General features: G+C 36.2%; 1 protein-coding gene and 1 pseudogene across 1 annotated transcript in view; both read right to left on the bottom strand.

Annotated features, from left to right (window-relative positions):
* Positions 1–8,173, bottom strand: part of LOC121428760 (A disintegrin and metalloproteinase with thrombospondin motifs 13-like) — a 36,329-nt gene extending 28,156 nt beyond the window's left edge. The window contains exon 1 of the mRNA XM_041625578.1: positions 7,056–8,173. Within this exon, the coding sequence (XP_041481512.1) occupies positions 7,056–7,148 (93 nt within the window). The 5' untranslated portion in view covers positions 7,149–8,173. The remainder of the gene's footprint in view (positions 1–7,055) is intronic.
* A 7,951-nt stretch (positions 8,174–16,124) lies between these two features.
* LOC121429246 lies at positions 16,125–22,761 on the bottom strand (annotated as a pseudogene).
* Between the last annotated feature and the right edge of the window lie 337 nt (positions 22,762–23,098).

Genomic DNA, 23,098 nt, shown 5'->3' with positions numbered 1-23,098 from the left:
GTGAAGTAAAGATATTAAAATGTATTCCAGTCCACTTAAAAATGCCTCTTTAAGTGTCATTGTAAAGTTTTACGCATTGTTGCCCTGTAACGTTTTTATAGATCTAAGTTTATAAGGCAAGTGCCCTGATCATCCCTGTGATTACTTTTCGGCATTATTATTATCATTCTTTTTATTATCATATTACATGATTGGTAATTTCAACCATTGTTATTATTTTACTTTAATTTTCGCTGTTTTACGTGCACATTTTTCCCGTTATTTTTCTTTAATTTACGTGGTGTGTCTTACTATGGCGTCCATGATATGAAAAATGTGTAACACATCATGAAAAAAATAAAATAAACTAGGCACCTTTCTTCAGAATTAATCAATATTCACTGTTGTGAAGAAGAAAAAGTTCATTCACCGTGTTTATAGTGGCTGTGTTCGTGAAGCTCGTGCCATATAAACCTTGAATACAGATAATCCCTTTTGGAAGAAGAATGGGGGCATGCGGTGCCCCAATTTGGATACACGTGCAGAGGGTTGAACAAAAGCAGAATGGAGTGGGCAATCTTGTTTACACCCCTGTGTCTTTCTCGTCGCAGTCTAAAGAAAAAACCCTTTTCAATGACAACTGCGAAACTATGAATAACAATGATGGACAAAGCTGGTTAGGATAGGCAGAGAGCTGGTCCATTATGTTCTTGTCACGTGAAGTGTCTTTTGAAGGATAACAGTCGTACGCACGAATACAAACATTGAATATTATTTTTATTCATTTCTTTATTTATTACACATATTTAAAAAGGGTAGCCCCGTCATCAGAAACACTGGTTTTCATTGGGGCCCTTTGTGAAAATACAATGTAAAATATACATGAAAATAACCACAAAGATGTATATCACCCCAGTACAAACAGAAAAAAAAGATGATAAAACAAAACTTAAATTAAATACACAGTGTACATCAATATGTTACAAAGCTAAAAATAAATGTGCAGATTTAGAATCCTTAGGAAATTGAGCAAAACCAAAAAGGTGAATAAATAAAATGCATGACAAAAAACAATAAATACATACAAGGAAATACTCCTTGATGTCAAAATGTGTCACGGTCAAAAACTAGGTTATAAATTTGAATTAGAATTAATTAAATAAATGTTAAAATTCGCTTGATACACATTTGTTGAAATAAAAAAGAATGTACTGAGCATACAAACATGATAATTACGTGAAATATTTGTCTAGCATTTTGCCATATTTAAGTAGCCTTAATGCGTAAATGTAGTATATATCTATAAATATATAAATGTGAGAAATTAAACATGTGCAATCGCTTGGGCAATTATTTGTTTTATTTGAATAAGTTGTGAAAGAAATAATGAAGAGAACAATAACATTATTTAGAATTATCTAAATATTTAGAATTGACATTCAATGCATTTGAGTCGTCTTTTTTTCTTATGTATACTTCCTTTAGATGATTCATGTGTTTTCCTTCCATGGTTTCTCCACCCGAAATACCTGTCCATACATGTACTCGTTTCAGGCCGCATGTTATTTTGTTTTCTTGTCGAACCAAAACTAAGCTTAATTCCTGTTTGTCACGACCTGTAAGTGACGAAAACCAAACATTTTCATTGAAATCCAAATCGGTTAATAGCTCTTTTTTGGAGCTGAATGAGTAGTATCTAATCATCAAATCACTGGCGTACAGATAAGGAGGGGAGGGGTGTTGGGATTCATGGATCCCCAAATTTTCATGATCAAGAAAAGAAAAGGAGAACAAGAAAATAAAGGAAAGGAAACGGTGTGAAATATTGTTTCTTCATATAAAAAAACATCTTTTTAAGACCTTCAGGGGCCGGGTTGTTGACAACTTGTAGAATCAAATGCTCATTTGCTGAAAAAAAAGCTTTTGCTCATAATGCTCCAACTTGGTGGAATGCACTGTCATCAACAATACGCAATGCAAAATCTATAGATTCATTCGAAGCCAACCTCAAAACATATCTATTTTCATCATATTTCAAATAACACCCCCCTCTCTGTGTAATAATTCCCTCTGCGGCTCTGAATAGGAAACTTGGTAAAGACACACTCTAAATACTATATATTATTATTATTATTAATATTATTAAATATCTTGTCAAAATCTATCGCAAAATTACATTTTGTATTGAAAAATAAAGTTATAAAACTCTGATGAAAAACATGATTTAAAAAAATCTCAATTCAAGTCATTAAACCAGATGAAACGTCGTATCATGCAATACATGTATTACGGTCGCGCCCTAATACTTATACCTCAGTCATATTTGCTCTACGGCGACCGTACACAAGTCGAAAACAGCCATAATTCGTTTCATTCAAACCACCTATTTAATTATAGCTGGTGCAAAAAAAAAATGCTTAGACGGCTGTTATCGACTCGCCGTACGACCGCCTCAGAGCAAATGTGACCGAGGTATCACCGTTAACCCTAGGGACACCGTATCGAAGGGATCTTGTACATACCTTGTCATATTTACATGTTACTTGGCCCATCTTGAGATCAGGTGCGATTTTGACACGGGTTTACAATGCATTAGTCATAGCCATTGAAATCGTTTTGCCACTTAAAATGCGTAGTGAGAGTATTAGTTTTTTTTCAATGTCTGAGGGCTTTACAGACTGACCCAAACCCTTATATCATGTATATGGTGGGAATGTGTCGCACCTTCAAGTAGAAAAGAGTGTACAATAATCATGCATTTCCTGAAAGGAAACAATAATGATTAACATTTTCAAAGAAAATAAAACGCATACATAAATAAAGAGGAAAAGTTCGAGGGACATAAGTCAAGTTGTTGGGTTTCGGGGTAACCCTCTCTGTCTCAACATTTAAATATAGGACTCAACTGAACTAAGTCTTTTCTGTATTCAGTTCCTAATTTCCTCCTTTTGTTCAAGATTTATGATGCTACTTTGTCTATTACTTGTAATAATATTATATTTGACCGTGTCATGTTATTTTGTGATATTTTGTAAATGTGAAGTGGAAATAAATAACATCTATAAATACCCATCTACGCCCCACACCACACACATAGATACAGTACATGTATATATATATATATATATATATACATACACACACACACCCACCCTCACACACACACACATATATATATCTATATAAATATATATATATATATATATATACATCTAATCTAAGCACATGGTCACGACACGACTATACCGATATGATGCTAAGGAGAATAGTGTAGATATCTTTATAATTGACAACAAGGAAATACGGGACAACAATATCCTTCGAAATAAATAGTGCGAGGCGATTTTAAAATGTAATGGAGAAACCCCTCCCATTTGTCTCACAAGAAGTATATCAAGGATACACGTGTACAAAGAATGAGTATGGTGACCTTAGAAATTAGAACCATTACATGTCTGGGTGACCTTTATTTTTGTAAGAGGGAAATGATACGATATTATTCATCCTTGACTTGCAGTAAGTATCAACATGATCAAGACGTGATGAAAATAGTACATGTGATTGATTTAGAGATTGATTGATTTCATGTCACGTTATGCTAAAAGCAAAGAAAAATTGCATTGTCATCATGAGATGGTGTACATAGAGGACCACACCAGTTAATTTACACCGGTGTTAAACTGGTGGTGTTAGTTTTACACCTATAGGTGGTATTACAACATCTTTTGTTGTTACATTTACACTCTTCGGCGTTATTTTTAATCTCTAGGGTGTAATTTTAACACCTCAGGGTGTGGTCCCCTATTAACACCAATTGGTGTCAATTTTAACATCGCAATTTTTACAGTGTGAAGTAATGAGATGCCGCTCCTAGACGTATATCGTCATATGTGATTCATAAAACTCAAACACACATCCTGGGGAAAATGTCCCCCCTACCCCCCCCCAAAAAAAACCCACTTCAGATAGTATAAGGAAAATCACTATTAAACTGATTTTGTGACTACCTGTTTTAGAATTGATCAATTTCCGTGATTTGCTTTTTACTTGATTGGTCGTTCGCATGATGCTATGAGGAAAATGAAAGAAGTCAGTTTATTTCCGATCTTTGTCTTAAAGTTGTATTCTGAATGGAAAACTCGATTGCAAATGTTCAGGGTGGCATGATTGGTCCACATGTGACGGGTTCCACAAAGGGAAATATGGAAAAATGAGAGAAAGCTACCTTACGAGAGCACGTTGGTGCTATAAATTAGATAACAATCATAAATGCTAATCTCAGCATACGCAGACTACGCTTTTTTATAACCGTGATATTTTTTCCTCCATTTCCGAGGACGTGGCGACGTCCCGCGTTCCATGGACACCAATTACAGTAATCCATGTATAGGCCTAATTATTCTTTGAGACAGTGAATGATCTCGAATGCCCACGTTGTCTTCGATTAGAAAGATGTCATACTCTTTAAAAATCGAAGGAGACAAAGGATCGTACCTGTTGCAAAACACAGCTATATCGATGGGTCACATTGAAATCCTTGTAAAGAAAGCATCTCATGCGATCGCATTAATCGCTCTCTTGCGCAAACCTTGGTCCAATAATCCCCATTTACGTCTATCTCTGCCTTTCATCATTTATGTATTTTGATCTACCGTTAAGTTTCACAAGATCACGTTTTGTTTCGTTTTTTAAAAAGAAATTTATCAATCCATACTTTTCATCATTTTCATTTACATGTATGTTTGTATTTATTCAGTTATTCATTCAATTTGTCTATATATTGTTTTTATTATCAAGCCGTATCCATTTAGATCAATTGATTTCAAGTTTATCATTTCTGTTCTCATTTCAAGTGTGGTTCATCATTTCTTCTTCTCCTTTTCCCCTCATTCTTCTTCTTCGTGTTCTTCTTTTTGTTGTTATCATTTGGGGATATACAGTATATCACCGCTGTACACTGTCAAAACTGTGGTGTTAAAGCTGACACCAACTGGTGTTAATAGAGGAGGTGTTAAAATTACACCCTAAAGATTGAACATAACACCAAACAGTGTAAATGTAACAACCAAAGGTGTTGTAATAACACCTATAGGTGTAAAACTAACACTACCAATTTAACACCGGTGTAAAATAGCTGGTGTGGTCCTCTATGTACACCGGTTAACACCACAGTTTTTGCTGTGTAGATCAGGATTCACTATCTTATCTACATGTACGCACCTGCATTTATTTACAAGAAAGATGTATGTCCTCGTATACTACCAGGCACTCAGACCCAGAGTTCCTTTCATAGTTAATTTGATTGTACAAGTCCACAAAACACTGTTTACTTCACAATATATCGATTTGTTCTCGACGTGACTCATATGATAATGACATGGTTTAGACACGTTCGAGAAGAGGGTGAAAATGCACTCTTTTCTTTCCATGGAAAGTCCGAAAAACAAAACTGATGCCCACATATTGACCACCGAAGTCACTGGAGGAAAGTACAGAAAAAACAGAAGATTCCCTCAGATTTTACCTCAAGTTTCACCGCGATTTTTCTTCTTGAAACTGTAAATGTAGGTATATTTCATGCGTTTTAATCGTAGGTTTCCTTTAGAATTTATAGCTGGGTCTTGTAGAAATAATAAAACAGAGCAAAAAAATGAATAGAAATAACTTTCACTCAGGCAATACCTAATACTCTGTGACACAGTTGATTGTTTGATTGATTGATTTTATTCCTCAAGAATATCACAAGAGATTACAATGAAATTGAAGAATACCTTGACAGGATAGCCCATGAAAGCCGAAAGGCTTATTTCCAATGGGGTCCTATAGTTAGTATAAGACATTGACATATTGTTACACAACTGGAATATGGTAAAAAAAAATGATAAAATACACACATATCCATCAGTCAAATAATATGCAAACATCTGAAGGAAACAACAATCCTCCTAATATGTGAAACAATATTATATTTTAACATACCCTAATGTATACATTATCTACAATAGTAGAAACCGACTGTACAAAATGTGTGATTTTTAATGGTAATATTGCTCTCGAGTAGCTTCCAGTTTTAGGTGCTTCTTTAATGCACTCTTAAATTGAGAAAATATTTTAACTGCTTTTACTTAATTAGGAAGAGCATTCCAAGATTGAATGCCATTGGTTGAAAGTTTCCGATGACTCTTGCTCCACTAGTTGCGATAGACCGTTTCATTTTAGTCTGATGTTAATAGTCTGCTGTGCAAACCCTTCACTCGGATTAAGGGTCTGAATGTGCAGCCTATTAATGCCTTGTGTAATGTAGGCCCTCTCGCTGAACTGAAACAAGTTTTGCATGTGCTAGTCTTTTCGTGGAGACCCACTTGTTGAACAACGTTTCATTCAGGGTCTGTGGCAGACTAGATGTATTACATGAACAGAAATTAATCATAAATTTTGTAAGTCAACTGACTTATTCCTGGGGGCCGTTTCATAAAGCTGTTCGTAAGTTAAGAGCGACTTTAAGAACGACTGGTGATTCTTTTCTTACGTGCTTAACCATCGCCAGTGAATATATCATTTACCACAATAAAGGATCACCAGTCGTTCTTAACTTACGAACAGCTTTATGAAACACCCACCTGATGTCTTAAGACATTCACCCAAGACGTGAACGGTTGAGATCGTTCGTGGACAATTAAAACGAAAGTGGAATACATGTACTAGGATCATGATGATAATAAAGAAAGGAAATCGATTCAAGTAAGTGATGACGATGTTTGGAAGAGAACCAACAAACAGAAGGGGCTTTTTCTTATTACTGAGGGAAGACCCAACAGAGAACGTAAAAACTACACAGGGGGAAAGTTTACTCAGAAAGAGAGAGAGGGGGGGGGGGGGGGGCTTTTGATACCAAAATCAAACATCAATAGGTTACCTCTATGACTATGCGGGATTGTCCTGATGCAATATGTAAACATGCACACGGATCGTTACTGGTGCATTCATTTTAATTGTGGTGAAAGTGCTCATGCAGGCGCAGACATGTCAATCAATACACCGAGCCTTATAAGTGAAGTTCTCTGAATTTGACTCACCTTGTAACACAACGCGAAGCCCAGGAAGGAGAGGATGATCGTTCCTAGGAAATTTGCCTGAAGTAAAGAAGCCATCCTAAGAACTATTACCATATTATGGAACTAAATGACGGCAGCATCTATCAGTTGTACTTTGTCAAATAAATGTTATTAATTGCTGGCTACTTGTCTTCTGTGATATAAATATTTCTCAAATAGAAGTTGAATTCAGATGCTCTCCCTTATTCAGTCTGGCCCTCGAGAAATATCGTAGACTCTTAAGCAATATATGTTCCGTGTTCCGTCACTGTTTTCAATGTTGTGTTGTTCCTCTTCCCATCGTTTTGATTTTAAAGGCCAGGGCTTCATTCATGTACCGGTAGGAGATTTCTGGCTTATTTCGAGGCCTAGGTGAGATTGCAATTGTATGCGTTAGATGTGTACTGAAAGAAATCACCAGAAGGTCATTTTATTTGGATAACATGATATTGCGAATCCTAGGTCATTCCACAATGCGCATATCCAGTCACAACAAATGTCGTCCCTGGATCAAAAAAGGCTTATCAATACTTGACCTAGCGCCAAGTTATCGGAAGCAGTGTCCTAAAAAGCGAAGATTCTTGATTTATTCATCAATTTTACAGGAGATATCGCATTTAATATAAAATACGAAGTGCAACTATTCTTATGGGTGCTGCCCAAAAGGTTTCCAACGACTGTTACGCTTTGCCCTGCATAGTATTAAAGTAAGTACTGCGTTGTGATGTCTCGAGAATTCGTAACACTTCCTCCTTCGAGACTGTCCTCAACCTGTTTAAGGCCTGTCTCCCATTTCGTGGATCCAGTGCTCACGGTTTCTCGACCTCGCGCTCACTAGACCGTGGAGACCCAGACGAGGGACTCGCCTTCGGATAAAGGGCCCGGCCAAATGCTTGTCCTATATAACTGTTTTTAATCCAGTTCAGATCATCCAAAAGACTGGTCCTGCTTCATTGGAGCATTAATGAAGTCTCCCATAAAATCGCTGATACATTTTCCAAAAGTCATAGACCTGTTGAAAACTGTATGGTTGCTTAAGAAACTTCCCCCATTATTGCCACCTCCATCATCGTGATCATTATCACTCTCATTAATAACAACCATACGGCCTAGTACACGTTAATTTTCAATTTACTGACTTGCTTTTGAAAATTCATAAACTCTGTCGTCCGACGTGAATGTATCACAATATTATATTGATTAAGCAATCATGTTTATCCCATCTGCAAGGTCTATTATTAAGTGGCAAAAAGGGCACCTTTTTGAACGTGTTAAAACGCGCGAATGGTCCCGAGTGCTACAAGTAGCCCTTTAGAATATTGGTAATGCAAGAAGGGCGTTTTCCAAATTATCGGTACAAGTAGGGGGGGGGGGGCTTATACCACCCGTCAAGTCGAACAATTACGTTGCAGTCTGTGTATGAGCCTACCCTACACACTCGCATCTTGTCACATTAAATATGTTTAAACCACGGATGATCTATATTGGACCAAGTCATTATCATAACAAAAGACTATCATCTTAAACAAAGGACATGCATGTGTGTTATTGTTGTCTCTATTCGGGGTGTTCCATTGATTGAACAGCTAGTACCTTGGTCACATTTGCTCTGCGACAACAACCGTTTTATTATAGATTTCAAACCACCTATGTGTAGTTGGTACAAAAAATGTTGAAACGGCTATTTTCCACTCGCCGTACGGCCGCCGTTGAGCAAATGTGACCAGGGTATAAGCCCTTAGGAACCGTGTGCTCGTTCATGTTAATGTTTTTTTTAATCATTATTTATTTTTTGTTGAGTACATATTCTTTTTTTATATGGGGTAGAAGCCATCACGAGCACCGTTTCATTAGAATCGTCATCAAATATAAAGCCAATGACTTCTAAGACAAATTTGCCCTTTTGGTACGTTAATAACTTGGAGCAATCCCTTACATCTTTCCATCTATAACCCACACGAACACACGCATATACACACAAACATATATGTAGGGTAAGTGTATAAACACACACACACACATACATGTATATGTATTTATGAGAAAAAGAGGGAGAGGGAGATAATAGGGGGAAGGGCTAATGGTATAGGCGTATAGCTTTGATCAAGGTTCCCTCACTGCTACCCTCCTTTTCAGGATTTGCAGAAGTTTTTCCACTGATCAATTACTTCACGTACACACGCACACACACTCGTATATTTAGTATATCATATCATATTCATGTTTATAATTATGTATAACACGAGCGCCTGTCTTATTTTACGGGTTATAAACACAAAGTCGAAAACCTACTTGTTACAGTTTTATACTCCGGAAAAAAAGTAATTACGTTAGGGAACGAAACACAATTATTAAAACGGAATAGAAAAGTTGCTGTAAGCGATATTATGTTAACATGATAAAGTGAAAATCGGAAATGCAAACTGAATCCGATGGGAAATGTGAACCAAACACGCCACTGTCTATTTCGTTACTACAACAAACTAGGGCCAATCAGAATTAAACAAGATATACACTTTCATCAGGGCAATTTTCTGTCAAATTTAAATTGATATTTTAGAGAGTTTCCCCAGGAAAAAGTATTTCGTGATTCTTCATTTACTCATCTTTTTTTTGCAAGATCCCTTCTTGGCAAGCCCCTCAAATCTGTTTTATATAGTTATTATCAAAGTTACTTTAGTTCGCATTAGTTCTCATTATTTATACCTTCTAATTCTTATGCATTATTCCAATTGATATTGTACTTTAATTTGACTATGTATTGTTACTTTGATTTTTTTGTGCTTTGTGAACGGAAAACGAATAAATCTAAATTTAAATCTTAAAAGGCATTATATGTTTGTATGATATAGGGATAAAGGCCTTCGTCTGATTCTCATACACTATTACGTGCAAAGGCGCTAGATTTGAATTTACATCCTAACGGTCAGTAAAATGTATATTTAAATACTAATGGGAAACATGTATTCGATGACTCCTACGGTTTTTTTAGTATGATAAACATGATAATGTTTGATGATACTAGACGTGGGCGGAAATCCCAGGGGGACAGGGGGACGTGTCCCCCCTACCAAAAATAGTAGGTGGGACACAATATCAAATGGCCCCCTACTATTTTTCGTCTTTTATGATACATCATTCACAATCGAAATAATACATGCATTTAGGACTAAATGACCTAACATTTTCGGTTATAACCTTTTTTTTTTGCTTGTCAATTATTTTTTGGTTGAAATGACCTTACATTTTGGGTGATAACCTTTTTTTTTTTGCTTGTCAATTATTTTTGGGATAAAATGACCTTACATTTTGACCCCAAACCTTTTTTATGCTTGTCAAATTTTCCAGCCCCTGGTCCCCCTACTTTGGGGACAGATTTCCGCCCATTTTACTGGAGCATAGTCCACAGTCCACACATCCTTTACCAAAGCTTTAGAGACGCTTTCGGAGTCTGGGGAGTATTCAGTGTTGACACACTGTGTTTCGCACAATTCATTCCTGTCCAGTGGTATAAATAATTGAGCATATTAAAACAGTGTGGAAATGCAGTCTTGTCACCCTGTGTTTAACAGTGTGGTAATATCTTGATCCTACTTGTGAGCATTCATTAATTTAAACTTCATTTAAATATGAATTTATCAACAGCTACCCCTAACATAATTATGAACGATCTTAACAATCAATTAATATTTCAGCCATCCATCTTGTTTCTTTTTCGACTCGATAGAATATTATTGTCTCAGCTGATTGAAACATTGTATGTCTGGGTGATTTAGCATCATTTGTTTTGCCTTTGAATTAATGTGTCTTTATTATGAATTATCTATGTGTTTATTTGCCGCTTTAGCTTGAAGATATCAATGCCTATGTTGTGATATTATAAATTACATTGTTAAGTAATGTGTTGCCATTTGCATGAATGTTTTTAGTGGGCCCTATGGGAGATGACCTACATAATTATCATTGAACGGGTTTCCCTGTTTTTAGGAAAACGCATAAAAATACATGTCAAGAAAGAAATAAATACATAATGGAATAAATAAATAAATTGTGTACCCTTTTCAGTATGGAATATACAGCTCTACATTTTACCCATTGTCCTTTGGATAATACAGATTGTTAAAGCTAGGGTTACACCGGAACCGAATCAGCTGGGATTCCATCCAAATACACGTATTCTGGTGGTATCAGGAGTATTCTGTTCTCCGTCTGCGAACTAGAGAATATTCGGGAGGGATCCGGGAACATTCGCGGAGAAATTCGGCTCGTTTTGAAATGTACAAATAACCAGCCGGTTTTTGAAAAGTACAAATAACCAGCCGAAAACTTTCTAAAAGGCTCCCGAATGTGGCCACAACACAAATATTTTGAGCAACATTCGGAATTTATTCGGGTGACATTCGGGTGGATTAGGAGGTGCACTTGGAGTATTATGGGCAAATTCGTATCATTCGGGGAGTAACAGTCCGTGCTCGGCTTGTTCGGCCATATTCGTTCCGATTCGGGTCAACATTCGGGTCGTCATTCGTCTGTAATCGGACCAATCGCGTCACATTTGGCTCGATTCTGGGCACCTCTTTGACTTTTTTTTTGCCATAATTCGAGTCGCTTTCTGCTTTATTCTGGATGGCTAAAATTTATTTGGGCCAATTCTTGGCGATTTTGCGCTGAATCTTGATCTATTTGAGACTCATTCATCTCTTTTCCGGGAGGTACCCGATTCAGGGACGAATATCCTCCGAAACCATCCGACTCAGGCCGCATTCGGGCAGATTCGGTCCGAATTTATTCGGGAGAATTCGGATTTGATGTGACCCCAGCTTCAAGCTAGGGTAACACCGGAACCGATTCAGCTTCCCGAATCAAAGACGAATAAGTCCGGAAAAAGTCAGAGCAGAATCAAAGCAGAATCACCCAAAAATTGACCACTGAGAATACTTCGAAGGCTTCCCAGAACAGAACCCAACCGAATTTGCTGTGACCATGGATTTAACAGATAAGCCTAGACGAATTTGTATATGAAGACGAAATCGAGTCGGATCAGGAATTATTTTCCAAGCTGAAATGATAATAATAAAAAAATCAAACAACGAAAGAAAGATTGGACACTTTGAATGATCCAATGTGGCTCCTTTTTTGTACAAACAAGTGTCCTCGCTTCTGAGAAATATTTGCAAATTTATCCTGAGAGCCTATTCATCTTATTCATAGAATAAACAGATTTACAAACTACAATCGCACGGAACACAAACGTGGAGTCAGTCAGAGAGCATTGTTGTCAGTGTTTTTCTAAGGGTGATTCAGATTGGAAGTTATTTATCCTAAAAAAATAATTTAAATAAGGACGGGATACAATTTCGTCAAAACTAAGTTAAACTATTGATTGGCGTTTACGCGCATGAAATCACTTTCACTTTTCAAGGATTCCTCCTGGGATGAGCATAAGCTCAGATCACTCCTGTTCACCCAAGTGTTAAATCACAGCTCATCAAAAATTAAGTCATAAGAGAACAACCTCTTGACCGATTTCATTTCTTTCAACTGAGAGAACATTTTCGGCGCATAAACCGGGTACTCTTTATTACTTTGGTTAAAACCCCTAGCTATTATGCCTGAAATCACACAACCATATTCGCCATAATTAGAGAAAACGGAATAATAATGAAATAGAATGAAACATGTGTCCATCCCAGACCCAGCTCCTCCAACATGTCATAATTGTAATGACCCGAATTGTGAAAGACTATTAAAACGGAAATAATTGTATCCTTCATATTTTGTTATGCAAACATGTTGTATAATTGAAATTAATTATTTGAGTCATTAGAGGTCGAAGGATATTACAGACGGCTGTCTGAAGTAAGTTGTGCGCTGGTGAATTACTCACATGTAAAAAACACGCCCTCAATAGAGTTTTGACGAAAATTAGCCCTGGGGGAAGTGTTGATGGTGTAAGATTACCGTATGAATCGTTATTCGAATATAACTAGCGTATTTTAGTTTGATTTCGCAGACGCTTCTTGCAACGCTCAAAATCTATCAAAAAATGCCCGTCAATTACAATGGAGAGACTAAAGGTCATTGTCGAAAGTTGGTGGCCCGGACAGCACATCGTCTGATGATTCGGACCGGACGAACTGCATACATGGCGTTCGTCCAGAGTCTAGTACGACTCTGCTATTTTGGGTCACCGATTTTAGACAAAGGCTGCTTTGTTACGAATTGATTTTGACAGAAGATTCTTTGCGTAATTGAAAGCGTCTGTGAAGTAATTGCTAAAGAAAGAGAGAGACAGACAGAGACAGAGAGAGAGAGAAAGAAAAAGAAAAACAAAATGAAGAGGTGTGGTGTGACGGAAGGGAAAAACAAGGGAATATAGCAAGGTATAATGGATTGTCAGAGAAATTAAGAGAGAGAGAGAGGGGGGGGGGGGTGGAGAGAGAAGTAATCCCACTTGTCTGGCTGTCAATTTGGAGCAAAACGTCGTATCAGTTACATGAAGAAATCCACATCCATACTAGTTGTTAACCGAATACACATAAACAGATATGAAATTGTCCTAGATTCTACTTCAGAACAGTTTCTCTTATTTGATTGAAATTCGAGCGCATCAGTATTTTATTGATGCCTCCGCTCAGCAAACACGAATTAAACAGTTTTATTGGACCTTCTGACTCGGATATTTTGGTGGGACTTCTCAATTAACTGACAATGCGTTAGTTAAAAAAAGGCCTACATTACCCTAAGTTGTTTTATTTTATCTATATCTTCTTAAAGGTCAAGTCCACCTCAGAAAAATGTTGATTTGAATCAATAGAGAAAAATCAGACAAGCACAATGCTGAAAATTTCATCAAAATCGGATGTAAAATAAGAAAGTTATGACATTTCAAATTTCCGCTTATTTTCAACAAAATAATTATACGAACAAGCCAGTTCCATCCAAATGAAAGAGTCGATTATGTCACTCACTATTTCTTTTGTTTTTTATTGTTTGAATTATACAATATTTCAATTTTTACGAATTTGACGAATAGGACCTCCTTGCCTGAACCACAAAATGTTAAAATAATGGAATTCCACATGTTCAGGGAGGAATGAAACTTCATTTCACATGAAAATGACAAGAAAATAAAAATATTTCATATAATAAAATACAAAAGAAATAGTGAGTGAGTGATGTCATTAGTTCCCTCATTTACATACCGACCGAAATGTGCATATAATTGTTTTGTTTAATGAAGCGAAACTTTAAAATGCCATAACTTTTTTTTGCATCCGATTTTGATGAAATTTTCAGTGTTATGCTTGTTGAATTTTTCTCCTTTTATTCAAATCAAGTTTTTGTTGGGTGGACTTGTCCTTTAAATTTTGTAAACGCAAAAATCAAATTCAACGCTGGAAATGGGGTCAAATATTTTATTTGGGAATGAGTAAAGTACATAATCTTAAATATACATGTATTTATATGAGATGAGCGAAAAATATGTACTCTTTGAATGGCCATTGTTATACCATGACAGCATGAACATTCCAAAATTTATATGATTTCCGCGGAAATTATTGAAGTGTCATTATTCACAGTCAAAATTTGAATATGACAATATAATGCGATGAAGTTTTTCACAGGAAATGGCGTCATGCAGATTATGTTGCTCCTCCTCCGCCTCGTCATTATCATCGTCATCAAAATCGTCCATCTTCGTCATCATCATCACGTCATGACCATCATCATCATCATCGTCGTCATCATCATCATTATCATAATCGCCATCAATAATAACAATCATCATCATCATCATTACCATCATCATCATAATCATCATCATCATCATCATTACCATCATCATCATCATCATCACAATCATCATCATCATCATCACCATGATCACAATTATCATCAGCATCATCATCATCATCATCATCATCACCATCATCATCATCACCATCATCATCTTTATCACCATTATAATAATAGCCATCATCATCCTAATTACTATCACATCATCATCTCCATCACCGTATTATAAAAATACAGCCATCCTCACCATCACTATGATCACAATCATCAACAATTCATTATTTCATTTTGAAATGTTAAAAATATTCTACTGCAAAGTACAATTCCCGATTCGCTGCTTTCAAGTCGTTTTTTTTTAATTATTCCTTTTTTTCGGAGGAAATGGGTTGTACTGTTTCGGGGCGATCGGTACACTCTTAACAATGTTGGGCAACATTCTGTCCACACCCCCCACAACAAATGGTTAAAACTTTATCTAAATATGGGTAGTTTTTAACCAATAATGTGTGCTTTGGGTGAAAACTACACAGTATTGGTTGAAAACTACACAGCGTTAGATTATTTTTAGACCAATTGTGGTGTGGACAGTATGTTGCTAAACAATTTAAGAGTGTTATTATGGGTCTGTTTGTTAATGAAATGAATTTAAATCAAAGAAGTATGTACTTAGATGTAACTAAACTGTTGGCATGGTTGGTCTGAGTAGAATGGTGGGAGTTTGTTTTTGCGAATCGATTTGATTAAATGCGTGGAATTAAAGCATAGGATTACAACACATGATCACGTTAGGAAACGACCCTCATAATTATGCAAAGTGGATGAGGATGTGGTTTCACGAAAAATTGTTCCGATGGAAAATGTGCACGTTTAGGCCAAACAAAACCTAACGTTCAAACCTAAATATACCCTAATCTTTATCTGTGCATTATTCTGAACCAACCACTCTATTCCATTTCTATCTATCTAACCCTATGCCCTCTGAGATATTAAGACCGGGGCAATTTCATAAAATGATCAGCCTTTTTGTACGTCGGACCCCCATTTTTCTCAAGTTTTACTTCACTCCATTACCTCACCTTGGTATAGTGTAGCAGTGCGGATAGATCTACTACTGAAGGAAGTATTAAACACCATGACTTGGATTCGAACTCTTAACCTTCCGATTGGAAAGTGTGAGCCAGAACCACCAAACCAGGACGCTTAGTCTGAATACAGTAGTCAATATCAGGCTGAGGTTACTCAATACAATTGACGAAAATCTAACGTTTATTAATGCTTGTGAAACACTATACAAGACACATAATTCCAGAATAATTCTGATCGACAATTTCTCATCTGAATCACAATGATTTACATATTTTCATATTAACCACATATTGCAACCCATAAATAAGCGAAAAGAGAGACACCAATAATTTTGAGAGATATTATTTTCCGAGGGAAAACATCGCTATGATTGCGATGTTTTACGATTGTAGTTGGTTTCTTAATCATGTCCTAAAATATACAATAACAGTGAACAAACACGTGCGAATCACGTGATTGGATGTAGCCACTGAACAGCTTTCGATTATGCCATTTGATATAAATGCTAGCTGAGTGTAAAGATGTGTAAAGATTATTTTCTTCCTCACACCATAGGCACACTCTAATTTCCAAGGATTTAAAATAAATCCAGACTGGCTGAGAATATTGTCCAACTGAAACCTTGAGGATTTAGAAATATAGATTCTGCTAGAGGTCTGAGAGATCTCTAACTTAAATATTTTGAGATTTATAAGTTAATCCGCTGGATTAAAGCGATTCCAATATTCGGCTGATCACTATTCACAGCTGATCTGGGTTTATTTCGAGTCCTTAAAATTGAAAGTATAACTATATCATTATGAAGATGAACACGGACAGCGCTTGGCACCCAATAGAGGAAATCGGAAGGAGCTGTTTGGTCTCATTTAATAAGTAGAAAAACGGTGATAAAGAACAAGATAAGTAGGAGGGAAAGAAAATTTCAAGTCAAAGAAACACACGGCTCCCAGATTTTTCATTTACGATGAAAACTTATTCACGTTTGGCGTTCCTGGACGATTTGGCATATCCTGGCGCCCAGGGCCTGGCGCAGTCCGTGTCCCACCTTTTAATTTACATTCGGCATGTTGGGTGTATGACCTCTGACAGAGAACACTCGATCTGATCGAAGTTCGTTCAAGAACAAAATCCACCGCCTTTAGATGGCACAATAATGCTACTTGAGCTATAAAAAGGGCTACACTGCTACGTCTATTTACACTTGAAATTAAACATGTTTGGTCGAGACTTCAACCGTAATTTTCTGGAACAATTAGGCAAACAATCAGAGTTGTCCGTTTAATGGGTAACATGTTTGACCTTACATACATTATCGAAATAAAATCAGAAATTAACCAGACCGGCCCTATTCCGGGTAAAGATGAGAGTATCAACATTTTCACTCTTTCAAAAAGTTTGTAGTATATCAAAATTATCATTTATTTCAGCTACTTAATGATTCCACGACAGTGGTGCGTATACTTGAAACAAACCTACAATTTAAGGTTATATAAGAGAGAGCCTGGATATGCCTATAAGTTATGAACCAAGAACAAAATCGTCATCATGGTATGTAATATTTGTTGTATTTTGTTCTTTCAGACCGATGTCAGGTTGTCAAGAAAAAAAAAAGACTGCTGCGGAACACATTTGGTGAACATGTTTTTTTTTCATTCTGGCAAATATGTGAACATGAACGTGAACAAGCAATTAAGTAGAATTCTTACATTCAAGTCGATACTACTTGGGACAACGGCCGAAGAAATAAAGTATCGTGGAAGAAATTGGAAAACATTTTTGTAAAACTATACGAATGACAAATCGCATAAATAGGATGATACTAGGAGATCTAATTAACATTTGCACTTTAATAATTTTAAGTCATATATTTACAGATCAGTGCAATATGTGGGAATTAGAAAACAATCAAAACGATAACATGGTAACAAAGAACTAAAACGGAAAACCCAACGAAAATAACGTTCTCTACAGCGTGCAAAGATTCTATAGGAGATTGAAGTAGTGGAATATGAATTCTAGAGTTCATGATTTCTTTTTTGATTTGTCTAGTTGTCATCATCTTCCAATTGCGGGAGGACTCTGAATCCTCGCTTCCAACCGGTTAAGCAGGAGGATCCGCTGCAGCCGCTGTTGCTGAACTGGGACGTGGCCCATGCCGGGCTCCTCGGGAGTTTATCCTGCTTGATCCGACGGGGGTCTCGAATCCTCGCTTCCAGGCATATCGGCACTTCTCACCACTGCATGAAAATAAATACATGGGAATACGTGAGATTGCATGATATTTCAGCTTCTGTCAATGTACCATTTTGTTAACAAGTAAACAAGCGTTCGCCTATATACAGAAAGAGAACACGACCTTTTTTTGGTGGGGGAGGGGCGGTGTTCTTTTGTTTGTTTTTGTTTTTGGTGTGGTTCAATGTTAAAAAAATATACATTTATTTATTCATTCATTTATTCATTAATCTATTATTATTATTGTAATGTTTAACTTTATTTTTGTTGTGGGGTGGGAGGGGGTGGGGGCAGTAACCAGGCGAATAGGATTAACACATTGACAGTATTCCAAATGATTGGTTTAATACACAATGATGGTATTGAGGATTAATTTATATCTTATTTATAGCCCACCATTTGCAGTGTACACCAAAATTTCACCCTCGAACCTTTCTGAATAACACGTTTTAACACCGAAGCTTGAAAAGAAATTCAAATCCAAAGCAAGTAAGGTAATTTCGGAAAAAAAGATGATTGTGTAAAATGTATCTGTAAATCTATTACCCGAGGAGACGGATTTTTTTTTATCTAACAAAAGGGTTGTACTCTCTTAATAAAAAAAGATCAAGATTACATAATATCTAATACATTCCTGACGAAACATTTTTTGCTGGCGCCGTGTAACTGTAATTACTATAGCGCCAGCTATCGGCAAAGGAACGAAAAATTGCGTTAAATGTATAAAGTTTTGGCATCCGCTTCACAGCTTGCTGTACTTCAGTATTACTCCTCCAAGGTATTCGTTATTCCTGTCTCCTCAGAAAATAGAGGATTAAAATGATACGTGGCTAAGAATTAAAAGATACACATTGAAGTGAGCTATTATTGAATCTTGTTTAGGGTCTTTACGTTTTATTTTCTTTGTTTCTTTCTTTCAGTCTGTGTGTGTGTGTGTGTGTGTGGAGAGGGAGATAAAAATTCAGTTTAGTCCAAGCTAATTTATCCAGGCTCCTCTTTCTGATGGTCGTCTATTTTAACTCTTAACATATCGTTGTTGCACGAGATAATACACAAAATTTTCATAGAGCTCAAATTCATCTGGCACGTTGAGGGTTTCTATTTTTCTTCTGAGATGTTTTTTGTAATATTCTCCTCTGCATGCCTACACTTCCTTCTACTTTGCCAGTGTGATCTTTACACCATACCATCATAGCTAACTGCTCTATTAAACAGTGAACCCCCAAAATTAATAGTATTGAATAAATGTATAAATATATACAATAATAATAATAATAATGAGACTTGTAAAGCGCCAAATCCACACTGTAGAGTTCTCAAGGCGCATAAAGAGCCAAGAGTTAAACAGCAAAGTTTTCATAAGATTTTTGAAAGGTTCGACAGAGAGATACATTTGAATACATATAAATGTATTCACATATTAAAAATATTGATTAAAAGTAAAACAATTCCAGGTTTAATTGTTACCATTATCGCTCAAAGATGGACCTTACTAATCCCTCTCCTTTTATGGATAAAATTAATACTTACATGCATCGATTTGTATTTCTAAGAGGGCTCCATGATCTGGTATCTCGGTTGGCAAGGTAGTTTGAGAGGAGATATTGTAGATCAATTTGTTGATTTCTGGCATCGAGGGCATCAATGGGCTGTTGAATGGAAAATGAATATAAGATGATTGCAAATTTGTCTACGAAAGATGTAACCACTTGGTATGTGCATACATTCGTAATTCCGGAGCTTCGTTATTCCGAAGGTTCGTATTTCCGAAGGTTCGTATGTCCGAAAACGAAATGAGGTTCGTAATTCTGAAGGTTCGTAAGTCCGAAAACGAAATGAGGTTCGTAATTCCGAAGGTTCGTCAGTCCGAAAACGAAATGATTAACGAAAGTTATTTTGTTTTCGGACTAACGAACCTTCGGTACAACGAACGTTATTTTGTTTTCGAATTAACGAAGCTTATTTCGTTTTCGGATAAACGAACCTTCGGAACATCGAACCTTATTTCGTTTTCGGATTACCGAACCTTCGGAATAACGCCACAAATGTTCGGATTAACGAACCCTTTTACGTTTTCGGATTAACGAACATCGAGTTATAGGCAATTTACGTGTTTCGGAATTACGAAACTTCGGAATTACGAAGTGTAACCGAAAGATGTAACCACTTGAAATGTGGTAGCACTTCCATTTGAAAGCTGCAGCATGCATACAGTTTTTAAAACTAATTTTCCAAGCCTTCGTCGTTTGATCTCTTCATTTTTTTTCCCCAGCAAATCACAGGTGTAACACAGTTCAAAGACCGAATGATCAAACTTCTTTAGTCACTTTTCTTTACATGTTAAAGATAAAAGCAAGATAGGTTACCACCTTAAAAAGGGAGTTTGACATTGGCATCACTAGATGGGGATGTGTGGTTTTTGTTGGTAAATTTTGATTAAATGACATCATAAAGCTATGCTGCTTATGTACCGATTTTATTTTCTTTGAATTATGTTTTAATCTGAATTCTTTATCCCATTTCTTATATTTTATTTTATTTGGTTTTATTCTATTTCATTTCATCAATCATTTACTTATAAATTTATTTCATTTAACTGCTACTCATTCATTATTATTTATTTTTGTATTTACCTTTTGATATTTTATTGTTATTACTATCATTATTATTATCCTTTACTATTATCATCATTTTTTGGGGGGGAGTGGGGGTCCGCCCGGTGAATGAATGTAACCATTGATTGGTATAAGCCAATGAAAATAATGTCTTCCTGTGGAAATGTTAGCAAAGTTCATATGATGTCTGGCAACAATATAGCTTCAATGCCAATTGTATCAACAGACTTTACTTCCCCCATTACCCCAAGCCTTTAATTGTTGACCCATTTGAAATAATGCCCATAATGTTTGCATGGTTATTGGGTATTTTTGTTTGCATTGTGTGAGTTTTAGTTTGAGCTTCAAATTTCATAAAAATAAGAAGGTAATTTCATGCAAGCTTTAACATTACATGAAGTTTCTTTGTGGGCCAAAAGGGACCGACACTTAAATAGCGCCATCCTCTTTAAAACAATTATGGGACTGAGCCTGACTCATAAATGACTTGCATATTTGGGATGAATCTCAAAGAACGTGCTTGACACGACCCAAGAGATCCTCCCTAATACATTTCATCACCGTGTTTTCAACGAAAAATAGGTTAATAAGATTTGATGAATGCCGAATGAATGACAGGCTCTGCCTCGCTAAGGGAGCCCCCAGGAAAACTTTGTCGAGAAGAATGGAGTGTAATTGTGGTGGAAAGCATGTTCTTGGATTAGGCAGAGAGGCTAATACAAAGGACTGTGTATGAAGGAACTTGCAGTGATTTTTACCAACAAAACAAAAGATGCTTTCAGTGAATTGGATGCACGGATTCAATAGGTTGTAACAACCTTGTCCAGAGCTCTTAGGTAGATTGGACGCCATTACTGGGATTTTTAATTAATTCAAGTCTTACATTAGCGTAAAAAACGTAGGCCATGCATGTCTTAAATATTTGTAACATTTATGACCGTTGGAATTCAAATATTTTTTTATATATTCGTTTGGATTTCTTGAGTAATAAAATAAAATAAAATGAAATAGAACAAAAAATAAAAAGAATAAAAAAAGAAACATCACAAAATATCATTATGATTATTATTATTATCAGTATTACTGTTATTATTATTGTTGTTATCAGTATTATCATCATTACGATTTCCATCTTATAATAATGACCGTAAGCAGTCAATCTTTGCGGGGGGGGCAGGACTCGTAAAACTTTGCGAAAAAAATCGAAAGTGAGGGAGCGAAACGAACGACCTTTTTTTTTTGGGGGGGGGGCGTTTATGCATTTTGTAAAAATGATTGAAGGATTTCGTTCCTACTTTTAGCAGTTTAGTGAATTTTGCGAGGGTTTTCAGTAAATAAAATGTTTGTTTTAAAAATTCGGGGGTGAGGGGGGGGGGTGGTGCTGCCCCTCACCCGCTGCGTACGGCCATGATGATGATGATGATAATGAATATTATTATTATCATTATCATCATCATCATTATCATAATGATTATTATTAGTAGTAGTAGCAGTAGCAGTAGTAGTAGTAGTAGTAGCAGTAGCAGTAGTACTACAAGTAGTAGTAGCAGTAGTAGTAGTAGTAGCAGTAGCAGTAGCAGTAGTAGTATTGTCGTTGTTGTGATTTGTCTAATTGTCATCATTTCTGATTTCATATTAAAAATTAATTACCAATAGGGGGCGTCACATATTGTAAACGGTTAATTCTGAAGTATTAATCAATGATAATATATGTATAATTTACTAAATCGTTCATAGACTGGAGAGTAAGAATATCAGATTAAATAACCTATAACATATATATTTTGTAAAAGAAAAAAACAACTACAGTCAAAATAAGATTGAAAATGATTTCCGCATACCTGTTCATCATTCGTTATATCCATTCCATCATCTGCTAGCATACCAGGTAGTATGGCCAGGCCTACTAGGAAAATGGCTACTGCCAAGGGGAATGTTAGGGCGTTTGCGTACATGGTTCTGTAGTATTGGAAGATAGAAAAAATAAACAATGTTAACATTTTTTTCTAAGCAAAACTCTTATTGTTAATCGGTTGTAGTGGATGTAGCCAATGGCGAGCCCTGCAATAAAAAATGGCTGTGGCGAGTAAAAATGTTAGGGCGTTTGCATCAATGAATCTGTAACATTTTAATATTCTGGGATATTACAAAAGGAGGGGGGAGAGTAACAAGCTTCGAAGTAAAAATTTTTTTTTTAGCAGGTTAAAGTGGAAAATACGTCAGGTAATTCTTTTAATATAAAACTCAATTTAGTGAATTCGCTGAACAAGCGTTTGACGAGGATCCTCCAAT

The sequence above is a fragment of the Lytechinus variegatus genome, chromosome 15 (genome assembly GCF_018143015.1).
Source record: "Lytechinus variegatus isolate NC3 chromosome 15, Lvar_3.0, whole genome shotgun sequence".
NCBI lineage: Eukaryota > Metazoa > Echinodermata > Echinoidea > Temnopleuroida > Toxopneustidae > Lytechinus > Lytechinus variegatus.
This window is presented reverse-complemented; position numbering and strand designations above follow the sequence as displayed.